This window comes from Oncorhynchus tshawytscha, linkage group LG25, assembly GCF_018296145.1.
Source record: "Oncorhynchus tshawytscha isolate Ot180627B linkage group LG25, Otsh_v2.0, whole genome shotgun sequence".
Lineage (NCBI taxonomy): Eukaryota > Metazoa > Chordata > Actinopteri > Salmoniformes > Salmonidae > Oncorhynchus > Oncorhynchus tshawytscha.
The window spans coordinates 2,927,965-2,953,095 of record NC_056453.1 but is presented as its reverse complement, the minus strand read 5'-3'; the positions used below and the strand labels follow the sequence as shown (position 1 = coordinate 2,953,095).

At 40.7% G+C, this 25,131-nt stretch overlaps 1 protein-coding gene across 2 annotated transcripts in view; it reads right to left on the bottom strand.

Moving 5' to 3' along the window:
- Positions 1-1,649: 1,649 nt before the first annotated feature.
- LOC112232883 (proline-rich protein 12-like) overlaps positions 1,650-25,131 on the bottom strand; it is a 53,678-nt gene continuing 30,196 nt past the window's right edge. Inside the window, exons 9-15 of one of the 2 annotated variants that reach the window (XM_024387364.2) lie at positions 24,682-24,812; positions 22,029-22,495; positions 18,109-18,228; positions 11,738-11,835; positions 7,263-7,394; positions 4,028-4,123; positions 1,650-3,150 (exon numbers count right to left, since the gene is read on the bottom strand). In XM_024387364.2, the coding sequence (XP_024243132.1) occupies positions 3,016-3,150; positions 4,028-4,123; positions 7,263-7,394; positions 11,738-11,835; positions 18,109-18,228; positions 22,029-22,495; positions 24,682-24,812 (1,179 nt within the window). In that variant the 3' untranslated portion in view covers positions 1,650-3,015. Of the gene's footprint in view, positions 3,151-4,027; positions 4,124-7,262; positions 7,395-11,737; positions 11,836-18,108; positions 18,229-22,028; positions 22,496-22,593; positions 22,690-24,681; positions 24,813-25,131 lie in introns of those variants that run through there. The other variant, XM_024400152.2, reaches the window with a different exon arrangement.

Below are 25,131 nucleotides of genomic sequence, written 5' to 3'. Positions count from 1 at the left end.
AAATAAAGTAGAGTATATTTTTCTTATTAATTCAAGAGATCAGTCTCAAACCTGCCCATGCCAATTGCTGGACTTTCACACAGAGGTTACGAAGTCACACAGTTCAAACCACATTTGAAATAATCATTTTTAAAAATGTGGCTCGTTTATTAGAAGTGTTCTGCCTTGCAATAAAAAAATACCATAAAATTCAAAAACCAGCAAATACTTAGGTTGAGTATTTAGTCCTATAATGGTATTTACTGACATAATGTAAAGAAAAAAAATAATTTCTAAAAGTGTTATAGGCTACCCAATTCTAAGTTTACTGACTGTTCAGGGTTAAAATAGGTATAAGGGTTAGCGTTTTTTTCCCAGCAAAAAATGGTTTGGGTTTATAACTCCTGCTCCTCACCGTGGCCATCTGCGGATACTACATACTTATTTTGCTGGGTTGATAATCTGAGGTACCAACTACATCAGATCAACAAATTAATGAGCTAGACCCATCCATTTGGTTTGCAACATACTTATCAGAAAAAAGCAGTGTTAAAAATGTCGTGCTCAGCCTGAAAACAATCGAGCTAGCTAACTTAAAAATAGCTTGCAAAATAGCTTTACATAAGCAATTTCGGTAGATAGCATCACACTACAATGTTAGCTACACTTGTAGCAAACTCAAAACCGTTTCAGGATTGGTGGGTACCCTGCGGGACGGTTGAGCTAATATAGGCTAATAAGATTAGCATGAGGTTGTAAGTAATAAGAACATTTCCCAGGACATAGACATATCTGATATTGGCAGAAAGCTTAAATTCTTGTTAATCTAACTGCACTGTCCAATTTACAGTAGCTATTACAGGGAAATAATACCATGCTATTGTTTGAGGAGAATGCACAGTTTTGAACATGAAAAGTTATTAATAAACAAATTAGGCACATTTGGGCAGTCTTGATACAAAATTTTGAACTAAAATGCAATGGTTCATTGGATCAGTCTGACACTTTGCACATACACTGCTGCCATCTAGTGGCCAAAATCTAAATTGCACCTGGGCTGGAATAATACATTATGACCCGTCTCTTGCATTTCAAAGATGGTACAAAAAAGTCGATTTCTTCTTTGTATTATCTTTTACCAGATCTAAAATGTGTTATTCTCCTAAATTCCTTTCACATTTCCACTATCTTCAAAGTGTTTCCTTTAAAATGTTACCAAGAATATGCATATCCTTGCTTCGGGGCCTGAGCTACAGGCAGTTAGATTTGGGTATGTAATTTTAGGTGAAAATTGAAAAAAAAGGGGCCGATCCTTATTAAGAGGTTTTTAATAACATTGACTTGGACGATAGCATCCAAAAAAAGTATTTAAAAAAACAACTTGCAACCAGAAAAGACTGACATTGTAATTTACCCACTCCATGACAGATGGGCTTCTTTGTTGGACATGCACAATCAGGACATATGCAAGAAGATAGCACATGTCGTGTTTCGCTTAACAGGTTGTACGAGGAAAGTCGCCGTATGTTATACCTGGTTTAAATGCCCCATGAGCGAAAATGCTGTGTCTTCAATTTCTTTTTCCAGCTTCTACGTCACCAACAGCTCTGGGTAACTTCCCTTCTGTAATCTAATCTATTTCATATACATTAATGGACTTCAACAACAAATTGTTCTTTGCCGTTTTTATTTGTGTTTCAAATACAGGAGAGTTATTTAAGGTAGACTCAGCGATATGACGTGGATGCAGAAAGTAAACAGCATAGTGGGTCAATTTCCGCACCAACTAAAAGGGTTGAAGCGCGAGGCTCAACTTCTCCACTGTTTTGGTCCCGTGGCTACCAGGCTGCAACAGTGTGAAGCGAACCCGTTCGTTCACATGCTCAGATACTGTATATGACAGAGAGAAGTCTTGCATCTCACTCATCTCAATATCTGCGATGCTGCTCGTGGCAAAACATTTCGCTGAGTATCTGATGTATAAACAAAGATTTGTCAAGAACTGTACAATATTTACAGACTGTCTTTCCAAGGAAAAATGCCCCCCAAAATATATCATTGTAATATGCAAAACATCAGACATAAAAATGAAGTGACCATATTCTCTTTAAATATGACTAATTTATAACCATTCCTGTAAGGGAACTTGAAAATGTTTCTTTCTCTTTGCAGCTGCATGATTCTGATGAACTAAAGCACTACAATGTGGGTTTTAAATATACCCATTCTCTACAGACAAAGTTGATGCCACGTTTCCATCTCATCCACCCATCTTTTGTGTCAAAGTAAAAAACAAGCTCGGATATGTGGGTGTACGTACAACGGAACGTTTAACGTGAAACATGTTAATGCTAAGGCGGCATCCCAGCACTTGTGAGAGTTTGTTAAAATCCTCCTCATATAAATAATTTAAATGGGTTTATATATTATCACATAGCTCACCGGTGCCGCTGCCTACTGTCGCATAGAACGAGAATTAACACCGTTATGTTGCATCCTTTCCACAGACAAGCCATATATTCACACCGCTCACTGCACTCCTCTAATGCAATGTTTTAAAACAAATCATTTATGTAAAAACAGACAGTAATAGATTCTCCGAAACGTTTCTGTCTGACGCACATTTTTACAATGTCTGTGAGGCAATCCACGTGACTAGGTGCAATAGCTCCTCCTTCTGCCTTCGGTGTATTTTCTCACCTTGGTCTTTGCCTCGTGATTGGTCAGTGTCTTCTTGACCAATCAGGTACAACACCAGCTCCTGTGGGGTCATCATCCATTCTCAAGGTCAAGTCAATTAATTGCTATATTTTTGTCAATGAACTAAGGAGGTCACTCTCCAAGGTCACACCTACCAACCCTCTTGTTCCTCGAGTTTCAAGTTGTCCGTCGGACCCACACGACTCCAGGTGGGATGGGACCTCTTATCTCGTTCCCCTTGTTTGCCCACCTCACCGTTCCTGGGGCCTAGTTTCTGTGCCTTTTGTTCTTTCGCTTTCTCTTTTCTTTCTGTCTTCCATCCCCTCTGTCTGTCGCTCAGGCCTTGGCACTGAGTGTGAGCAGCTCGATGAAGGAGTTGAAGAGGGTGTCCAGCCAGCCCTGGTTGGCCATACACTGCTGCACCACCTCCTCCTGCCCAGGGTCCTCAGCTGCCTGCTCTATAGTGTTGGTCTGCCAGGGAAACACAAAATACAGTATATTTAGACTATGGTAACATGTCTATTTGGTCAAATAGAAGTACATGTGTCAAGGCTATGGTGTGTCTACCCATGGAATAAACATTATCTATGCTGGGTAAACACAATATTAATATAAACTAGGGCTGTCAAGGTTTATGTGTTAACACATTACAGCTTGTGACTAGTTCATGTTGAAGAACACGGATAACCTAGGCCTGGCTGATCTGTTGTCTTCTGTAGAACTGACAACATAGTTGGCCATGATATGCTCCTCGTTTCAGAAATTGGGAGAACACTCATTTAGAATGCCTGAAGCTTTAACAGTGCGTGTGTGACTATGTGGAAGTCTTAAACTTCGAGAACATTGATACGAGGGAGTAAGCCTACTTAAACATTGAGAGCATTTTGTTTCTGATACAGATAATTGTGTGTTTCTGGCCCTTGCAATCAAAGTATAGTATGCCTGTAACTCAATGAATGCCCTGCTTTTTAGAGCCAAATTTGAGCAATTTCAAAAATTGCAATTAAATCGTGATTAACTACTGAAAGATCATGCAATTATTTTTGTTTGTTTGACAGAGTTAATATAAAGACAATATTTAGAATTCCAATCAACCATTGTTGATTAGCAAATAGAGTAAATTATGTCAGCAGGGGATTTAAACCACAATATATCTGGTGTGTTTAAGCAAGGATAAAATAATAAAATACATCTGGGTAATATTTCTGCTGGGTAAATTGAAACAAACAATATTTAAATAAACCACAGTAGGGGAGACACAAATAACTGTTCTTGATACAATATCAACAAGAGAAATATATATCAAATAGGTGTATCTATTACAATAATATAAAATACATGTCCTTACCTCTTTCTTGCAGTGTAAGAAAGTATGATATTTATAATGATGCAGGGAGTGATAGAGGCTGTAGATCCGACATGATTCTGTTGACAGTTTAAGGTCCTGGGGGAAGACAGATTAAAAACAATATTTGGAGAGAATAAAATCCACCTATATAATTAAGGTTCAACAGTGAGACATGAGAATGCACATGACACGCACAGCTGCAAACACCTACAAACAAACTATCAACTTATGGGAGAGATGGGCAGCGCAACCTAGCAGCTGTTGAACTGATTGTTGGTAATGCCTTTAACACAAAACACCCACTCACTGCAAATACCCACAGACACACCCACCCCCTCAAAAACACAGACACAAAATACTTGATTTGAATCCACAAATTACATTACAGTCGAAGAATTGAAACAATTCAACGGACAAACAGTGCCTTCAGAAATTATCCACGCCCCTCAACTTATTCCACATTTTGTTGCATTACGGACTGAATTCAAAATTGATTACATATATTGTTTTTCCTCTCACTCATCTACACACAATACCCCATAATGACAAAGTAAAAAATGTTTTTATTATTTTGTGCAAATGTATTGAAAATTAAATGCACATCTCAAACACCCCTGCCTCCAAACATGTTAGAATCACTGTTGGCAGCGATTACAGCTGTGAGTATTTCTGGCTAAGTCTCTCTAAGAGCACACCTGGATTGTACAATATTTGCAAATGATTCTTTTTAACATTTTTCAAGCTCAGTCAAGCTGGGTGTTGATTATTGCTAGACAGCCATGTTCAAGTCTTGCCATAGATTTTCAAGCCATTGAAGTCAAAACTCGGCCACTCAGGAACATTCAATGACGTCTTGGTAAGCAACTCCAGTGTATATTTGGCCTTGTGTTTTACGTTATTGTCCTGCTGAAAGGTGAATTTGTCTCCCAGTGTCTGTTGGAAAGCAGATAACCCGGTTTTCCTCCAGGATTTTGCCTGTGCTTAGCTCTATTCCGTTTCTTTTTATCTTAAAAAAAATCTCCATAGTCCTTGCCGATGACAAGCATACCCCATATCATGATGCACCCACCACCATGCTTGAAAGATATGATGAGAGGTACTCAGTGATGTTTTAGTGTTGGATTTGCCCCAAACATAAGGCTTTGTATCCACATTTTCTGCCTCATTGCAAACAGGATCCATGTTTTGGAATATTTGTATTCTGTACAGGCTTCCTTCTTCTCACTCTGTCATTTAGGTTAGTATTGTGCAGTAACTACAATGTTGTTGATCCATCCTTAGTTCTCCTATTACAGCCATCCAACTCTAACTGTTTTAAAATTCAGCATTGGCATCATGGTAAAATCCCTGAGCAATTTCCTTCAGCTCCGGCAACTGAGTTAGGAAGGACGCCTGTATCTTTGTAGTGACTGGTTGTATTGATACACCATCCAACGTGTAATTCATATCTTCACCATGCTCAAAAGGATATTCAATATCGGCTTTTTTTATTTCTACCAATAAGTGCCCATCTTAGCAAGGCATTGGAAAACCTCGCTGGCCTTTGTTTGAAATTCACTACTCCACTAAGGGACCGTATAGATAATTGTATGTGTGTGGGGTAGAGATGAGGTAGTCATTCAAAAATAATGTAATACAGTATTATTGCACACAGAATGAGTCCATCTAACTTATGTGATTTACGCACATTTCTACTCCTGAACTTATTTATGCTTGCCATAACAAAGCAATTGAATACTTATTGACTGAAGACATTTCAGCTTTTTATTTTTAATTAATTTGTAAAAGATTCTAAAAACATAACTCCATTTTGACATTATGGGGATATTGTGTGTTGGGCATGACACAAAATATCAAATGAATCCATTTTAAATTGAGGCTGGAACAACAAAATCTGAAAGAAGTCTAGGGTTGAGAATACTTTCTGGAGTCAATGTATATGGACACTCAGGGATACAGAAAGCACATTTCCAATACAGCTCAGCTGCCCATGACAGCTGACACGGAGCAGTATCTAGCTAGCTGCTTTGCCGGTCTTATGCAGGCCTGCAATCTGAAGGCCATGCACTGTCAAGCCTATGTACACGGCCGAGGCTCCCAAATATCAGTACCACAACTTTGCACTGGTAACTGGTGTACAAATTACCTCGACTAACCTGTACCCCTGCACATTGACTCAGTAGTGGTACCACCTATATATAGCCTCGTTCTTGTTATTGTGTTACTTTAGTTTATTTGGTAAATATTTTCTAAACTCGTTCTTGAACTGCATTGTTGGTGAAGGGCTTGTAAGTAAGCATTTCACGGCGCATGTGACAAATAAAGTTTGATTTGAACGTTTCAACAAAATTGGGATCCTTAACGTTAAGAAGAATCCCTAACCCAATTTTTTATTTTTTTTATGTACGTAGATGCAGAAAGTAAACAGTGAGTCAATTTCCGCGATTACTAAAAGGGTTGACGCGCGAGGCTCAACTTCTCCGCTGTTTAGGTCCCATGGCAACCAGGCTGTGAAAAGCGTGAAGCGAACCTGCACACATACTGTGTGTGAAATGTTGTATCTCAATATCCTAGCCTATTCATTGATGATAGGCCCCGCTTTACAGAAGTTGAGAGACATTGTGAGATAGAAACTGTGAGATACAGCTATTGATTGCCAATAGACAGGCCTAGTGCACGGTTCTGAATGTCTGCCTGGTGGCCGACCTGACTCTATCGTGACCCTCCCCTCTCTCCGTTCCTCGCTAGCTCGCTATGAAGGATGCGAGTGTTTATGTTCTCGAAAGTACAGCATCTAAATTTGCCTCCTCTGTTAAACAAATACTGGGAGTTGACGTCGGAAGGCGACGTGCAAGGAGTCGAGAAATCAATTATTTTGGAGACGACTCCACCACTACGTCATCGTCGGTAAGAGTTGGAAAAATGGCTGAGAAAGGCAAGCGACAGCAGCAAAGTCCTGTGTGGCAATACTTTCATGAATTTCTATCGTTTTAATGGAAAACCGATAAAGCAGTTTAAACATTAAATAAATGTTTTCCATTTGTCACATCTCTACTGGTAATCAAGGCGGGTGATAATTCAGCAACTTGGCAGCAAAGGTCTGCTCCATATAGGAATCAAAAGAGCAACCCACCTCCACAATGAGCAACTCCCTCTGGCCTCCCCCGACAACAACAACATCTGGCATATTTGGTATGCAAAACCACCCACATCAGAACTGCCGACAAACACACACCTGTGGTTTGGGTAGGCTCTTCTTGACTCTGTTAAGGGTCTTGCGGTTGTAGCCCTCCCCACTGAGCCGCATCCACACAGCTCCTGAATCCAGGGGGTCTGCCGCCATATGAGGATACATGTGCAGGGTCTCCTACGAGAGAAAATGGAAGGAAACCACACACAACCAGTCAAAGGTCTGGACATAAAGAAAAACTCTTGAATGAGTAGTTATTTTAACTATTGTCTACACTAGAATAATAGTGAAGACATCAAAACACATGGAATCATGTAGTAACCAAAAAGGGTGTTAAACAAATCAAAAAATATTTGAGATTTGAGATTCTTCAAATTAGCCACTCTTTGCCTTGACAGCTTTGCACACTCTTGGCATTCTCTCAACCACCTTCTTGAGGAATGATTTTCCTTCCGTCTTAAAGGAGCTCCCACAAATGCTGAGCACTTGTTGGCTGCTTTTCCTTCACTCTGCGGTCCAAATTATCCCAAACCATCTCAAATTGGGTTGAGGTTTGATGATTGATGGAGTTCTGCATCAGATGACACTCTCATTGGTCATATAGCCCTTACACAGCCTGGAGGTATATTTTGGGTCATTGTCCTGTTGAAAAAACAAATGATAGTGGGACTAAGAGCAAACCAGATGGGATGGCGTACCGCTGTGGTAGCCATGCTGGTTAAGTGCGCCTTGAACTCTAAAAAAAAATCACCAGCAAAGCACCACCACACCTCCCCATGCTTCACGTGGGAACAATTGAAGCGGAGATCATCCGTTCACCTACTCTGCGTCTCAAAGACATGGTGGTTGGAACCAAAAATCTAATTTGGACTCATCAGACCAAAGGACAGATGTCCATGGGTATAATGTCCATTGCTCGTGTTTCTTGGCCCAAGCAAGTCTCTTCTTCTTATTGGTGTCCTTTAGTAGTGGTTTCTTTGCAGGAATTCGACCATGAAGGCCTGATTCACACAGTCTCCTCTGAACACTTGATGTTGAAATGTGTCTGTTACTTGAACTCTGAAGCATTTATTTGAGCTGCAATTTCTGAGGCTGGTAATTCCAATGAACTTATCCTCTGCAGCAGATGTAACTCTGGGTCTTTCTTTCCTGTGGCAGTCCCCTCGTGAGAGACAGTTTCATCATAGCACTTGATGGTTTTTGCAACGGCACTTGAAGAAACTTTCAAAGTTCTTGAAATTTTCCGTTTTGACTGATCTATAATCTGCTGGTCCATCATTAAAGCCGTCAATCATGTAATGTGTTGGTCCATCATTAAAGCCGTCAATCATGTAATGTGTTGGTCCATCATTAAAGCCGTCAATCATGTAATGTGTTGGTCCATCATTCCAATCATGTAATGTGCTGGTCCATCATTAAAGCCGTCAATCATGTAATGTGTTGGTCCATCATTAAAGCCGTCAATCATGTAATGTGCTGGTCCATCATTAAAGCCGTCAATCATGTAATGTGTTGGTCCATCATTAAAGCCGTCAATCATGTAATGTGTTGGTCCATCATTAAAGCCGTCAATCATGTAATGTGTTGGTCCATCATTAAAGCCGTCAATCATGTAATGTGTTGGTCCATCATTAAAGCCGTCAATCATGTAATGTGTTGGTCCATCATTAAAGCCGTCAATCATGTAATGTGTTGGTCCATCATTAAAGCCGTCAATCATGTAATGTGTTGGTCCATCATTAAAGCCGTCAATCATGTAATGTGTTGGTCCATCATTAAAGCCGTCAATCATGTAATGTGTTGGTCCATCATTAAAGCCGTCAATCATGTAATGTGTTGGTCCATCATTAAAGCCGTCAATCATGTAATGTGTTGGTCCATCATTAAAGCCGTCAATCATGTAATGTGTTGGTCCATCATTAAAGCCGTCAATCATGTAATGTGTTGGTCCATCATTAAAGCCGTCAATCATGTAATGTGTTGGTCCATCATTAAAGCCGTCAATCATGTAATGTGTTGGTCCATCATTAAAGCCGTCAATCATGTAATGTGCTGGTCCATCATTAAAGCCGTCAATCATGTAATGTGTTGGTCCATCATTGTCAATCATGTAATGTGCTGGTCCATCATTAAAGCCGTCAATCATGTAATGTGTTGGTCCATCATTAAAGCCGTCAATCATGTAATGTGTTGGTCCATCATTAAAGCCGTCAATCATGTAATGTGTTGGTCCATCATTAAAGCCGTCAATCATGTAATGTGTTGGTCCATCATTAAAGCCGTCAATCATGTAAAGTAATGAAGGAAATAAATTCCACAAATTAACTTAAGGCGCACCTGTTAATTTAAATGCATTCCAGGTGACTACCTCATTAATCTGGTTGAGAGAATGCCAAGAGTGTGCAAAGCTGTCATCAAGGCAAAGGGTGGCTACTTTGAATACACACACACACACACACACACAGTTGAAGTCGGAAGTTTACATACACTTGGGATGGAGTCAATAAAACTCATTTTTAAACCACTCCACACATCTTGTTAACAAATTATTGTTTTGGCAAGACAGTTAGGACCTCTACTTTGTGCATGACAGAAGTAGTTTTTCACTGTATTACAATTCCAGTGGGTCAGAAGTTTACATACGCTAAGTTGACTGTGCCTTTAAACAGCTTGGAAAATTCCAGAAAATGTCATGGCTTTAGAAGCTTCTGATAGGCATCATTGACATAATTTGAGTCGATTGGAGGTGTACCTGTGGATGCATTTCAAGGCCTACCTTCAAACTCAGTGCCTCTTTGCTTGACATCATGGGAAAATCAAAAGAAATCAAACAAGACTTCAGAAAAAATATTGTAGACCTCTACAAGTCTGGTTCATCCTTGGGAGCAATTTCCAAACGCCTGAAGGTACCACGCTCATCTGTACAAACAATAGTACGCAAGTATAAACACCATGGGACCACGCAGCCGTCACACCGCTCAGGAAGGAGACGCGTTCTGTCTCCTAGAGATGAACGTACTTTGGTGCGAAAAGTGCAAATCAATCCCAGAACAACAGCAAAGGACCTTGTGAAGATGCTGGAGGAAACAGGTACAAAAGTATCTATATCCACAGTAAATGAGTCCTATATCGACATAACCTGAAAGGCCGCTCAGCAAGGAAGAAGCCACTGCTCCAAAACCGCCATAAAAAAGCCAGACTACAGTTTGGAACTTTTAAGAAAAATGTCCTCTGGTCTGATGAAACAAAAATAGAACTGTTTGGCCATAATGACCATCATTATGTTTGGATGAAAAAGGAGGAAGCTTGCAAGCCGAAGAACACCATCCCAACCGTGAAGAACGCGGGTGGCAGCATCATGTTGTGGGGGTGCTTTGCTGCAGGAGGGACTGGTGCACTTCACAAATAGATGGCATCATGAGGAAAGGACAATTATGTGGATATATTGAAGCAACATCTCAAGACATCAGTCAGGAAGTTAAAGCTTAGTCGCAAATGGGTCTTCTAAATGGACAATGACCCCAAGCATACTTCCAAAGTTGTGGCAAAATGGCCTAAGGACAACAAAGTCAAGGTATTGGAGTGGCCATCACAAAGCCTCAACCTCAATCCCATAGAAAATTTGTTGGCAGAAGTGAAAAAGCATGTGCGAGCAAGGAGGCCTACAAACCTGACTCAGTTACACCAGCTCTGTGAGGAGGAACGGGCCAAGATTCACCCAACTTATTGTGAGAAGCTTGTGGAAGGCAACCCAAAACATTTGACACAAGTTAAACAATTTAAAGGCAATGCTAAAATACTAATTGAGTGTATGTAAACTTCTGACCCACTGGGAATGTGATGAAAGAAATAAAATATTCTGACATTTCACATTCTTAAAATAAAGTGGTGCTTAACTGACATAAAACATTATTTTTTTTACTGGGATTAAATGTCAGGAATTGTGAAAAACTGAGTTTAAATCTATTTGGCTAAGGTGTATGTCAACTTCCGACTTCAACTGTAAACATCTTTTTTTGTTTTTTTGTTTTAGAACACCTACTCATTCAAGGGTTTTATATTTTTACTATTTTCTACATTGTAGAATAATAGTGAAGACATTAAAACTATGAAATAACGCACATGGCATCATATAATAACTTTTTTTAAAAAGTGTTAAACAAATCCAAATATATTTTAGATTCTTCAAAGTGTGTGCATGTATTCTTGCCCACTACCGTTCAAAGGTTAGGGGTCATTAAGAAAGTGGTAGGCATGCTGTGTAAATCAAATGATACAACCTGGAATTAAAATAGATTTTGGGGGGGGTTGTAAGGCAACAAAATAGGAAAAAATGCCAAGGGGGTGAATACTTTCACAAGCCACAGTAAAAACTATAGATTAGGGCCAATTGTTTTTTTTTTTATTGACTGATTTTCTTATATGAACTGTAACTCAGTAAAATCTTTGAAATTGTGGCATGTTGCTTTTGTATTTTTGTTCAGAATATATACATTTACAGTATATTCAGAGCAGGTTACCTGGTGCTGAGTACTCATGTTTACTCTCCTCATCAGTCTCCTCTTCTGTTCCACGATGATGCCATCAATCTTCCTCATTCCAGGGAGGTACAGCTCATCTGGATAACCAACGGAGATGGAGAGGAAAGCCTGATTAAATGGATATGTTTCAAATGACTGTCAATCATTCCAAACCTGGGGAGGCTAACCAGGGGCATATTCAGCTGATGAAATGTTTTGCTACATTGCGGAACGGTTTGTACTGAACCTAACGCTTTCCCACAATGCTGTGCACTGTTCAACATTCCTCAAGGTATGTTTGCTCCTGTTTGGTGTGTGTGGCCTGATCAATATGGGTGTAGGGTTGCACATTTTGGTGGAATATTCAGAGATGGAAACTTTCTGTGGGAATATATGCAAATTAATATTAATACCATTTAAAATTTAGATGGTTTTTGCATTGGCTATATTTACCATATCATATGGAGACAGAAACAGAAACCTTTAACCTTATCATAAGTAGACAATTGAAAATAATTAAATCCTTCCAATAGAAAAAAAAAAAACATTTTTAGCTACGAATTGAACTTTAATTAAATTAGTTGACTCTTCACATGGGATGACTTCACTGAACAACAACAAAGGGAATATTGAATGATACCCAATGATCCATCGCATCTCCCAAAAACATTTTCAACATATATCTGTAAAACGATAGTCTAGAAACTAAAGCTTTGGTTGTCTTCCTCTCAGGCTTCCTTGTTTTCTCCATGGACCTCTTCAATGTCCACCTCTTGAACATTGGACTCGGAGGCCTCATCTTCAGTCACTTTCTAACCTTGTTGAGAATGGCTCGTTGTCAGCCTCAAAAAGCCTCAAATTTGCCCTATGGCCACCAATTTTTCAACCCTTCTTTTGGTCAGCCTGTTGCGTGCTTTGGTGTGTGTTCCCAAACAAGGACCAGTTGCGCTCTGAGGCAGCTGATGTTGGTGGGATTTGAATGATGGAGGCAACAGGGGAAAGAGTCTCAGATCCACAAAATCCCTTCCACCAGGTGGCTGATGAGATATATTGTCACGACTGCCAAATTGCATCTCCATCCCAAAGCCCTTGCTTGGAAGTGTACTTCGCCAGACTGCCAAGAACCTTGCCCTCATCCAGGCCAAGGTGGCGAGCCATGTAGTGATGACACCATAGGCCTGGTTGATATCTGCACCAGACAGGATGCTCTTGCCAGCATATTTGTGGTCCAACGTGTATGCATTGTTTATGGGCTTCAGGCAGAAGTCTTCACGCTTTTTGATGTATTTCAGAACTGCAGTTTCCTCTGCTTAGAGCACCAGTGAAGTGGGCAGGGCAGTACGGATTTCTTCTCTTACATCTGCAAGCAGAGTCTGAACATCAGACAGGATGGCATTGTCTCCCTCAATCCGTGCAATGGCTACTGCTATATGTTTCAGGGGTTTCAGGCTGCTTACCACTCTCTCCCAAAATACATCATCCAGGAGGATCCGCTTGAAGGGGCTGTCCATATCGGCAGACTGTGATAAAGCTTGGAGAGACTCCTTCCCCTCCAGGAGACTGTCATGACGACAACACCACCCCAACGGGTGTTGCTGGGCAGCTTCAATGTGGTGCTCTTATTCTTCTCACTTTGCTTGGTAGATTACTTGTATAACTTGATGACCCTTCACATACCTAACCATTTCCTTGGCTCTCTTGTAGTGTATCCATTGTTTTCAGTGACATGATGTCCTTGAGGAGCAGATTCAATGCATGAGCAGCACAGCCAATGGGTGTGCTATGAGGGTAGGACTCCTCCACTTTAGACCAAGCAGTCTTCATGTTCGCAGAATTGTCAGTCACCAGTGCAAATACCTTCTGTGGTCCAAGCTCATTGACGACTGCCTTCAAATCATCTGCAATGTAGAGACCGGTGTGTGTTGTCCCTTGTGTCTGTGCTCTTGTAGGATTCTGGTTGAGGGGTGGAGATGATGTAGTTAATTATTCCTTGCCCACGAACATTCGACCATCCATAATTGATGATTGCAATACAGTCTGCTTTCTCTATCATTTGCTTGAACTCTGTTGAACTCTGTTGAACTCTGTTGAACTCTGTTGAACTCTGTTGAACTCTGTTGAACTCTGTGTCCAGCATATGAGTTGTTAAAGCATGTCTGGTTGGAGGAGTGTATGCTGGGCAAAGAACATTCACAAATCTCTTACAATACACATTGCCTGTGAGCAGAGGTGAACCAGTTGCATACACAGCTCGAGCAAGACATTCATCAGCACTTCTCTGACAACCTTCCTCCATTGAGTAAAAAAAACCATCTGATTCCAGGAGGACCATGAGCTGTTGCTATCGATAAGGTGTCCGATTCATCATTTTCACCTCGAATAGAAGTAGAGGGACTTTTGTCAGAGGTTGGTTGTTGTGAGCGCTGAGGGAACTTTATGCACTTGGCCAGATGATTCTGCATCTTTGTTGCATTCTTCACATATGATTTGGCACAGTATTTGCAAATGTACACACTTTTCCTTCTACATTAGCTGCAGTGAAATGTCTCTACACATCAGATAGTGCCCGTGGCATTTTCCTGTAAAGATTTGGGAAAAAAAACAAGTAACAAAAATATATGTACAGATAAAAAGTTAAGCAGTTGGATGAAACAACTCCTTTGTATAATTTTTTTTTAATGAAACATGTATGGAAACAGGTGAATTAACACTCAGTTAGCAGGCTCAAGCAAGCTAAAACCCACATGGTGGCAACAACTAACTAGCAGAAATTGTTAACAAGTTATAAATGACTTAAACACTTTGCTGAAGGCTACTATTTACTAGTTCACAAAACCAATCATGCATGTCGTATAAAATATATTCACCCCACCCAGTATTGTAATCAAAACTTACCAGAAAGCATGTGGTCCTTGGCTCAGACAGTGTAATAGTGTGGGCTCAACAGCATCTCATTGGTGTGCAAGATCTTGAGAATCAGCTGTACATGTGATGGAAGAATGCACTGTGCATGCAGAGGGTTTCAATTCCATTGAATTGGGGATAGTTCAACCAAAATGTGCCACAAGACCTAGAATTGCCTTATGTGTATCCCACAAAAAAAGGTTCACTGTTATAATTTAAGCAAAATTCCAGGGCTTAACTTCCCATGGAAAATGTCCGACCCTTTGCAACCCTATATGGGTTTGAGCATTTGAAATCTCAAAACCGAACACAATCACAACATTCAACTGGTCGTTCAAAACAGCACTGTTTCCATTCAAATTAACGTTGCACGTTTGGCGCTGCCTTCCCTTCAACTCTTTACAGACATATTACAGCTGATATGACAACACTAGTTACTTTTCAGAAATGAGCACGAAACAATCAAGGGAAAAGGTCAGAAACTATCCCTAACCTTATTCACACTGTATGGCCGACCCAAATCACACTGTGCTGACTCAGATACTTTCTTCTCGCCCTGTCCTTTCTAGAATGGTTCCAGCAGCTACGGTGAATGAGTAACCAGGCTAGCCCCGTTCAGCCCTTTAGTGTGAATCGGGCTACAGTGTCCCTTTATATCAATTACATCTAACTCATAACAAGAATGACTTAGGGCCAAACCCTCAACTTGGGATACGCATGAGGCAACTTGTGCTTGACAAAAAACTTTGACGTATTGCAAGATTAATGTCCATTGCTTCAGTGTTGAACCTTTCTCTGCCCCAAGGGGCATAGGAAAGTTAGGGTTTGTCCAAAGGGTGGCGGGTAAGTTAGACTTTCTGCACCTGTTCGGGACAAATCCTAACTTTAACTCTCTGGATGCCACTGGGATGTGAGGTGAATGAGGTGAAATGTTATGAATAGATCAGACATGATTGATCATCATAACTGAACACTGTAACTTTGAGCGCTCCTGAACAGGGCTGTCCGTGTTCATTAGGACACACCGAGATCAGTTCCAAATTGTCCCTACCCATTTCAGTCCAATTTCTTCCATTTGGAGCCAAATGAACATGACCTAGGCTAGGGCTACAAAAAATCTAATTGCTATTTCTTTTACCAAATATAGCGGTCTGATTTGCGATATAGATCGAAACACTAGTCTACTGTTGGAATCATAGAAGTAGAATGGCATTTAAGAAGCAAAGTGGAAAGCAGCATTGTTCTTGTTTGGAACAATCGGTTAACTGCATTTGACCTAACAGAGCAGCATGCTTATTTTGAATCTAACAGTGGGGAGGAGGAACTGCGCAGCTTGAGTACGCTGCAAAGCTTTTTGTGTGTGGGAAGCAGCTGCAACAGGAGACAGGGAAAGAGACGACAGAATAAACTATGACGATATTGACAAAAATCCATATCACGATAAAATACATTTTTTGCAATACTGATAAATTATTTTTTTGGAAGGTGCTAAGTTACTCTCTGCCTTTTTTACATAATTTCAAAGAAATGTCCATAATATATTAGCCTAAGTCATTTGGTTACAAGGTGGATCCAGCAAAAGGCTGCAAAGGAAGGCATAATAAACATTTTCCCCAACTCAACTTTATTCAGAAAAGTATCATTCACATTAAATTGACATGGACAAAGTTCCCAGCGTTATGTCAAAATCCTTCTGGGTAACTTTACCTTTCATTGTAAACAAAAAATATATTTTCCAAACCCCTGATTACAATCTCAACTGTATTAGTTCTTTAGTTTCAACCATTTGAAATGAGTAGCTAAATAACAAAAATATGAAAGTATTTTGAATAATAGGCTGAATATTATCCTAAATAATAAATATCAGCAACAAAAAGCACTGTTCAGCTTCTCTTAAATACACTGACCAAAAATATAAAAACACAACTTGTGTTTTATGAGCTGAAATAAAAAAAGACTGCAGATATTTTCCAACACACAAAAAAAAATGAGCACAAATTTGTTTACATCCCTGTTAGTGAGCATTTCTCCTTTGCCAAAATAATCCATCTACCTGACAAGTGTGGCATATCAAGAAGCTGATTAAACAGCATGATCATTGCACAGGTGCACCTTGTGCTGGGAACAATGAAAGGCCACTAAAATGTACAGTTTTGTCACACAACACAATGCAACAGATGTCTCAAGTTGAGGGAGTGTGCAATTGGCATGCTGACTGCAGGAATGTTCATTTCACTACCATAAGCAGCCTCTCGTTTTAGAGAATTTGCAGTACGTCCAACTAGCCTCACAACCACAGACCACGTGTAACCACGTGTAACCACGTCAGCCCAGGACTTCCACCCGGACAGCAGATGAAACTGTGGGATCGCACAACCGAATAATTTCTGCACACTGTCAGAAACCGTCTCAGGGAAGCTCATCTGCTTGCTCATCGTCCTCATCGGGGTCTTGACATCACTGCAGTTCGGCGTCATAACTGACATTAGTGGGCAAATGCTCCCCTTTGATGGCCACAGGCACGCTGGAGAAGTGTGCTCTTCACGGATGGGTCCCGGTTTCAACTGTACCGGGAAGATGGCAGACAGCTTGTATGGTGTTGTGTGGGCGAGCGGTTTGCTGATGTCAACGTTGTGAACAGAGTGCCCCATGGAGGCGGTGGGGTTATGGTATGGGCAGGCATAAGCTATGGACAACGAACAAATTGCATTTTATCGATGCCAATTTGAACGAGGAAAGATACCGTGACGAGATCCTGAGGACCATTGTCGTGCCGTTCATCCGCCAGTCACTCATTTTACGAAATTAAAATGAAAGACAGGTTATCCTGCAAATTCAGCAGGATATGGTGGGAAATAGGCTATTAGAAGTGCCATCATTATTTCATGAATTATATTGTTAATGTTGTCTTTGGTGTGCTTATCAATGTCCTTTTCCCCCACTCTTAATTAAAATAATTATAATATTGATAGGTCATACGAAAGTTTTACAGCGCATGAAGTTTCAAATGCGTGTATTTTAATATGACTATTTTTAATAACAAAAGAACACCTGACTAATACAAATATTTTAAAAATCAGTCCTCTTCCTCAAATATGGTCCGGAGACGATGGCCCATTTTTTGCGAGAGTGATGGAATCTAATTTGAATGGTCCTCAACTCAAACCTTAAACACTTGATTCAGGATGAAGAGTTAGCAGGTTAAAGCTAAAGCATTCGTTGTCATAGAAATGTAGTAAAAGGTGAGCCACCTTCATGTCAACAGTTATCCCAAGTTAAACAAGGAATTGACCAAAAGTAAGCACAGTAACTTCTCTATCCAGCTTCGTGGTTCACCCCTCAGGGCTGTTTGTGTATTGTGTGGTGTGCGGGTTCTGCTCCCACTGTCTGTGTCCTCCAGGGTTTGGATCATGTCGAGGTCAAGGGCCGTGTGTGTGTGCATGTGTGTGTGTGTGTTGAGCGCTCACCTTCTGTATCCTCCAGGGCTTGGATCATGTCAGGATCCAGGGCCGTGCTGACCAGCATCTCCACATAGCTCCTGAACATCTCCCGCATGGCCCGGTTGTTCACCCTGCCTTGCACTGTCACTGCATAGAGGTTACACACACAAACACACACACAACACACACACGGTTGTCACAATACCTGTAGCAGAAAAAAACAGGCAATGGTTTCTTATGTTGTAACTAGAGGCCGACCGATTATGGTTTTTCAACGCCGATACAGATTAAATCGGCCAATTTTTTAAAATGTATTTGTAATAATGACAATTACAACAATACTGAATGAACACTTATTTTAACTTAATATAATACATCAATAAAATCAATTTAGCCTCAAATAAATAATGAAACATGTTCAATTTGGTTTAAATAATGCAAAAACAAAGTTGGAGAAGTAAAAGTACAATATGTAAGAAAGCTAACGTTTAAGTTCCTTGCTCAGAACATGAGAACATATGAAAGCTGGTGGTTCCTTTTAACATGAGTCTTCAATATTCCCAGGTAAGAAGTTTTAGGTTGTAGTTATTATAGGACTATTTCTCTCTATACGATTTGTATTTCAAATATCTATGACTATTGGATGTTCTTATAGGCACTTTAGTATTGCCAGTGTAACAGTATAGCTTCCGTCCCTCTCCTCGCTCCTCCCTGGGCTCGAACCAGGAACACAACGACAACAGCCACCCTCGAAGCATCGTTTCCCATGCAGAGCAAGGGGAACAACCACTCCAAGTCTCAGAGCGAGTGACGTTTGAAACGCTACTGGCGCGCGCTAACTAGCCAGCCATTTCACTTCGGTTACACCAGCCTCATCTCGGGAGTTGATAGGCTTGAAGTCATAAACAGCGCAATGCTTGACGCACAATGAAGATCTGCTGGCAAAACGCACAAAAGTGCTGTTTGAATGAATGCTTACGAGCCTGCTGCTGCCTCCCACCGCTCAGTCAGATACTTGTATGCTCAGTCAGATTATATGCAACGCAGGACACGCTAGATAAACTAGTAATATCATCAACCATGTGTAGTTAACTAGTGATTATGATTGATTGATTTTTATAAGAAAAGTTTAATGCTAGATAGCAACTTACCTTGGCTTACTGCATTCGCGTAACGTAACAGGCAGTCTCCTCGTGGAGTGCAACGAGAGGCAGGTGTTTATAGCGCTGGACGAGTTAACTGTCCTAGATTGAAATTGGCCCTAATTAAATCTGCCATTCCGATTAATCAGTCGACCTCTAGTTGTAACCCAGTGTCACATTTGTTTAAACTCCACACTATAGCACATAATGTAACATAACACTCCTAAATGGCCAAAGAGCTTAGTCTGCATTCTGTTTTCCTTTCTGCCATGGAAAATGTTGTACCGTATTATCGCGACAACCCTACACACACAGCTCTACCTATTTGCCAAATACATTCCTGAAAGCTTCTCTTTTCACCTTCCTTCTATTCACTGCCTGGCGCACCCAAACAAATATATTCACACCCCTTGACTTGTTCCATATTTTGTTGTGTTACAGCCTGAATTTAAAATTGATTAAATTGAGATTTTTGTCACTGGCCTACACACAATCCCCCATGAAGTGAAATGATGTGTTTTGAAAAAAATGTAAAGCCTAAATGTCTAGAGTAAATAAGTATTCAATCCCTTTTGTTATGCCAACCCAGTCACTACAAATATACAGGCGTCCTTTCTAACTCAGTTGTGTTATGCCTCACCCAGTCACTACAAATATACAGGCGTCCTTTCTAACTCAGTTGTGTTATGGTTAAGCCTCACCCAGTCACTACAAATATACAGGCGTCCTTTCTAACTCAGTTGTGTTATGGCAAGCCTCACCCAGTCACTACAAATATACAGGCATCCTTTCTAACTCAGTTGTGTTATGGTTAAGCCTCACCCAGTCACTACAAATATACAGGCGTCCTTTCTAACTCAGTTGTGTTATGGTTAAGCCTCACCCAGTCACTACAAATATACAGGCATCCTTTCTAACTCAGTTGTGTTATGGCAAGCCTCACCCAGTCACTACAAATATACAGGCGTCCTTTCTAACTCAGTTGTGTTATGGCAAGCCTCACCCAGTCACTACAAATATACAGGCGTCCTTTCTAACTCAGTTGTGTTATGGCAAGCCTCACCCAGTCACTACAAATATACAGGCGTCCTTTCTAACTCAGTTGCCGGAGACGAAGGAAACCGCTCAGGGATTTCACCATGAAGCCAATGCAATAATAGTGTTTAACATAAATGTTGAATGACTTAACTCATATCTGTACCCCGCACACACAGATAATTTTAAGGTTTCTCAGTCGAGCAGTGAATTTCAAACAGATACAACCACAAAGACCAGTGAGGTTTTCCAATGCCTCGCAAAGAAGGGCACCTTTTGGTAGATGGGTAAAATTTGTATCAGCAGACAATTAATATCTGTTACTAATTACACTTTGGATGGTGTATCAATACACAACAGTGACAAAAATACAGGTGTCCTTCCTAACTCAGTTGCTGGAGAGGAAGGAAACCGCTCCGGGATTTCAGCATGAAGCCAATGGTGACTTTAAAACAGCTACAGTATTGAATGGCTTTGATAAGAGAAAACTGAGGATGGATCAACAACATCGTTGTTACTCCACAATACTAACCTAATTGACAGAGTGAAAAGAATGAAGGTTGTACAGAACAAAAATATTCAAAAACATGAATCCTGTTTGTAACAAGGCACTACATTTTTTTTAAATGTTGCAACAAGGCATTAAAATAATATTGCAAAAAAATATTCAAAAACATGAATCCTGTTTGTAACAAGGCACTACATTTAAAAAAAATGTTGCAACAAGGCATTAAAATAATATTGCAAAAAATGTGGCAAAGAAATTAACTTTTTGTCCTCAATTGTTGTTTGGGGCAAATCCAATACAACGCATTACTGAGTACCTCTCTCCATAATTCCAAGCATAGTGGTGGCTGCATCATGTTATGGGTATGCTTGTAATCGTTAAGGACTGGAGAGTTTTTCAGGATAAAAATAAACAGAATGTAGGCAAAATCCTAGAGGAAAACCTGGTTCCGTCTGCTTTCCACCAGACACTAGGAGATTAATTCTCCTTTCCACAGGACAATAACCTAAAACACAAGGCCAAATCTAAACTGGAGTTGCTTACCAAGAAGACAGTGAATGTTCCTGAGTGGCCGAGTTACAGTTTTGACTTAAATCTACTTGAAAATCTATGGGAAGACCTAAAAAAATGGTTGTCTAGCAGGGATCAACAAACAATTTGACAGAGCATGAAGAATTTTGAAAAACATAATGGTCAAATGTTGCACAATCAAGGTGTGGAAAGCTCTAAGAGAGACTTACCCAGAAAGAGACTAAGCTTCAAAAGGGTGCTAATTCAAACTATTGACAAAATTTTGTGAATACTTATGTAAATCAGATATTTCTGCATTTCATTTTCAATGAAATTTGCAAACATTTCTAAAAATATGTTTTCACTTTTTCATAATGAGGTATTGTGAGGAGATAGATGGGTGAGAAAAATATAAATGTAATCCATTTTGAATTCAGGCTTTAACTACAAAATGTGGAATAAGTCAAAGAGTATGAATACTTTGAAGGGACTACGTTCCAATTGGCACCGTAATCCCTTTATAGTGCAGTAGTTTTTTACGGGGGCCCATTGGGCTCTGGTCAAAAGGAGTGCACTATATAGTGTAACAATCAGTACAAGACTGCTTCACAAAATAATAAAGTATTACAGGCTACATTCACAATGGAAATAGCTTTTAACTCTGAGAATCTCCATTGAGAATGCGTTTTAGTCCTGGACTAGGCTTAATCTGTGTCTAAGAAACTGGCCCTAAGGCAAAAAACGCTTCTTACTCTCATCCTCGCTGGCTGCCTCGTCAGATGAGTCGGAATCAGACGACGAGGGGACCCCCTTCAGCCACTTCCTCTTTTTCGGAAGAGGTTCCGCCTTGACCTTGGCTGGCTTCGACTTGGGAGGGCGCTCTACCGTCTTCCCTTTCTCCACTCCCCCTTTCTTCTCCTTCCCTCGTTCTGTCGTTGCCACTGTGGCAGCCCGTTTCTCGGGCTTCTGAGACGGCTGCACCCTCTTCTCTTTCTCCCTCTGCTTTTCTTTCTCCAACTCCTCTTTCACTACCGCAGCCGCCTTCTCCTTCTCTCGCTGTTCGTTCTTTGCCCTTGTTCTCTCCCTGGGCTCACGCTGCACCGGCTCTCGCGCCGGTGCCACTCGCGGTGCCACTCGCTGCTCCCTCTCCTCCTTCTCAGCTCGGGGCGGGGTCTGGGTGGTGAGAGGCGGGGACGCCATTTTGGGGAGGACCTGTTGCCTGTTGAAGAAGAGTAGAGAATTAAATAAAGAGAAAGCAACCATATTTCAGATGCCCAGTTCTATAACCACCCACTTCCAACCAAATAGATGACTACTAACCCTAATTTTGTGGGGGTCATGCCCTCTCACCCCCCTAGCTGGCAACTTTTTTCAGAATGCTGGCTACTTCAGATTTTTGGGAACACTGGATGGCTAGATGGAAGTACAAACACCATGTTAGCTCTTTAGGCTAGTATGTTCCTCTTATGTCTTGTCCTTGGACATTGAACAGGACAGCACGCTCTGAAATGTATATTTAAAAGGTGCAAGTAATACAATTTCAGACAACACTGTCCTATGAACTGTTCAATGACAAGGTGGAAGAAACCCTTTGAGAAGTGAAGGCATATACAATGTACAGTTGAAGTCGGAAGTTTTCATACACTTAGGTTGGAGTCATTAAAACTCATTTTTCAACCACTCCACACATTTCTTGTTAACAAACTAAAGTTTTGGCAAGTCGGTTAGGACATCTACACTGTGCATGACACAAGTCATTTTTCCAACAATTGTTTACAGGCAGATTATTTCACTTATAATTCATTGTATCACAATTCCAGTGGGTCAGAAGTTTACATACACCAAGTTGACTGTACCTTTAACCAGCTTGGAAAATTCCAGAAAATGATGTCATGGCTTTAGAAGCTTCTGATAGGCTATTTGACATAACTTGAGTCAATTGGAGGTGTACCTGTGGATGTATTTCAAGGCCTACCTTCAAACTCAGTGCCTCTTTGCTTGACATCATGGGAAAATCAAAAGAAATCAGCCAAAACCTCAGAAATAAAATTGTTGACCTCGACAAGTCTGGTTCATCATTGGGAGCAATTTCCAAAACACCTGAAGGTACCACGTTCATCTGTACAAACAATAGTACGCAAGAATAAACACCATGGGACCACGCAGACGTAATACCGCTAAGGAAGAAGACGCTTTCTGTCTCCTAGAGATGAACGTACTGTGGTGCGAAAAGTGCAAATCAATTCCAGAACAACAGCAAAGGACCTTGTGAAGATGCTGGAGGAAACAGGTACAAAAGTATCTATATCCACAGTAAACGAGTCCTATATCGACATAACCTGAAAGGCCGCTCAGCAAGGAAGAAGCCACCATAAAAAAGCCAGACTACTGTTTGCAACTGCACATGGGAACAAAGATCGTACTTTGTCTCACTTTTTGGAGAAATGTCCTCTGGTCTGATGAAACAAAAATAGAAATGTCTGGCCATAATGACCATTGTTATGTTTGGAGGAAAAAGGGGAAGGCTTACACGCCGAATAACACCATCCCAACCGTGAAGCACAGGGGTGGCAGCATCATGTTGTGGGGGTGCTTTGCTGCAGGAGGGACTGGCGCACTTCACAAAAATGGATGGCCTCATGAGGAAAGAAAATTATGTGGAGATATTGAAGCAACATCTCAAGACATCAGTCAGGAAGTTAAAGCTTGGTCGCAAATGGGTCTTCCAAATGGACAATGACCCCAAGCATATTTCCTATGTCGTGGCAAAATAGCTTAAGGACAACAAAGTCAAGGTATTGGAGTGGCCATCACAAAGCCCTGACCTCAATCCTATCCTAAATTTCTTGCCAGAACTGAAAGTGTGTGCGAGCAAGGAGGCCTACAAACCTGACTCACTTACACCAGCTCTGTCAGGAGGAATAGGCTAATTGCGTTTGTAAACTTCTGACCCACTGGGAATGTGATGAAAGAAAAAAGCTGAAATAAAATCACTCTCTCTACTATTATTCTGACATTTCACATTCTTAAAACAAAGTGGTGATCCTAACCGACCTAAGACAGGGAATTTTTACTAGGATTAAATGTCAGGAATTCTGAAAAACTGAGTTTAAATGTATTTGGCTAAGGTGTATGTTAACCTCCAACTTCAACTGTACATGTCTAAAATAAAGCCATTTTCACGCAAGACCGACGGCTATAGGCATGTATATTATTGTTCTGGCTTTATCCAGCTCTATTTGTGATTTTACCTTAACTGACTGTTAAGGTAATCAATCCTCTGATGATAACCATCTGATTATGTGTTAACTTGCATGTGATCGTATCCACTGCTACGTTTCTGATGAAGACCTACGCATGCAACTTTTCATGACGCAGTCGGGAAATAGGTGTATAGATGGGTACCTCAGTCCGGATGGTCTGTGCCAGGGTCGTCGAGAGCACACTCTCACATAGTCCTTCTTGTTGATGTTCTCCAGAAACTTGACGTACAGGCGCTGGTATCGCCTCTTGGCGTCACCAAAGTAGCCCAGATACTAAGAAAAAGAAAGAGCAGCCATTTTGTTTATTGGGATGCCTAAGAGCTACTTATTTAACAGATAGTCATCCTGGTGTCCACACAAATCAGTGGGTCTCTTCCAGGTCATCTTTATTGCAGTCGTGCTGCAGTTTATTTGGTTCTATATTCAGAGTGTCTCAGAGTAGGAATGTTGACCAAGGACCAGGTTCCCACTGTCCATTTCTTATCATCCAAAACAAAAAATAGTCAGCATGCTGATCTAGGAACAGTTTTAGATCTCAGGAATCACGTTAATATGATATAGCACTCGTAAGATGCTCAGCGACTGCAATTAA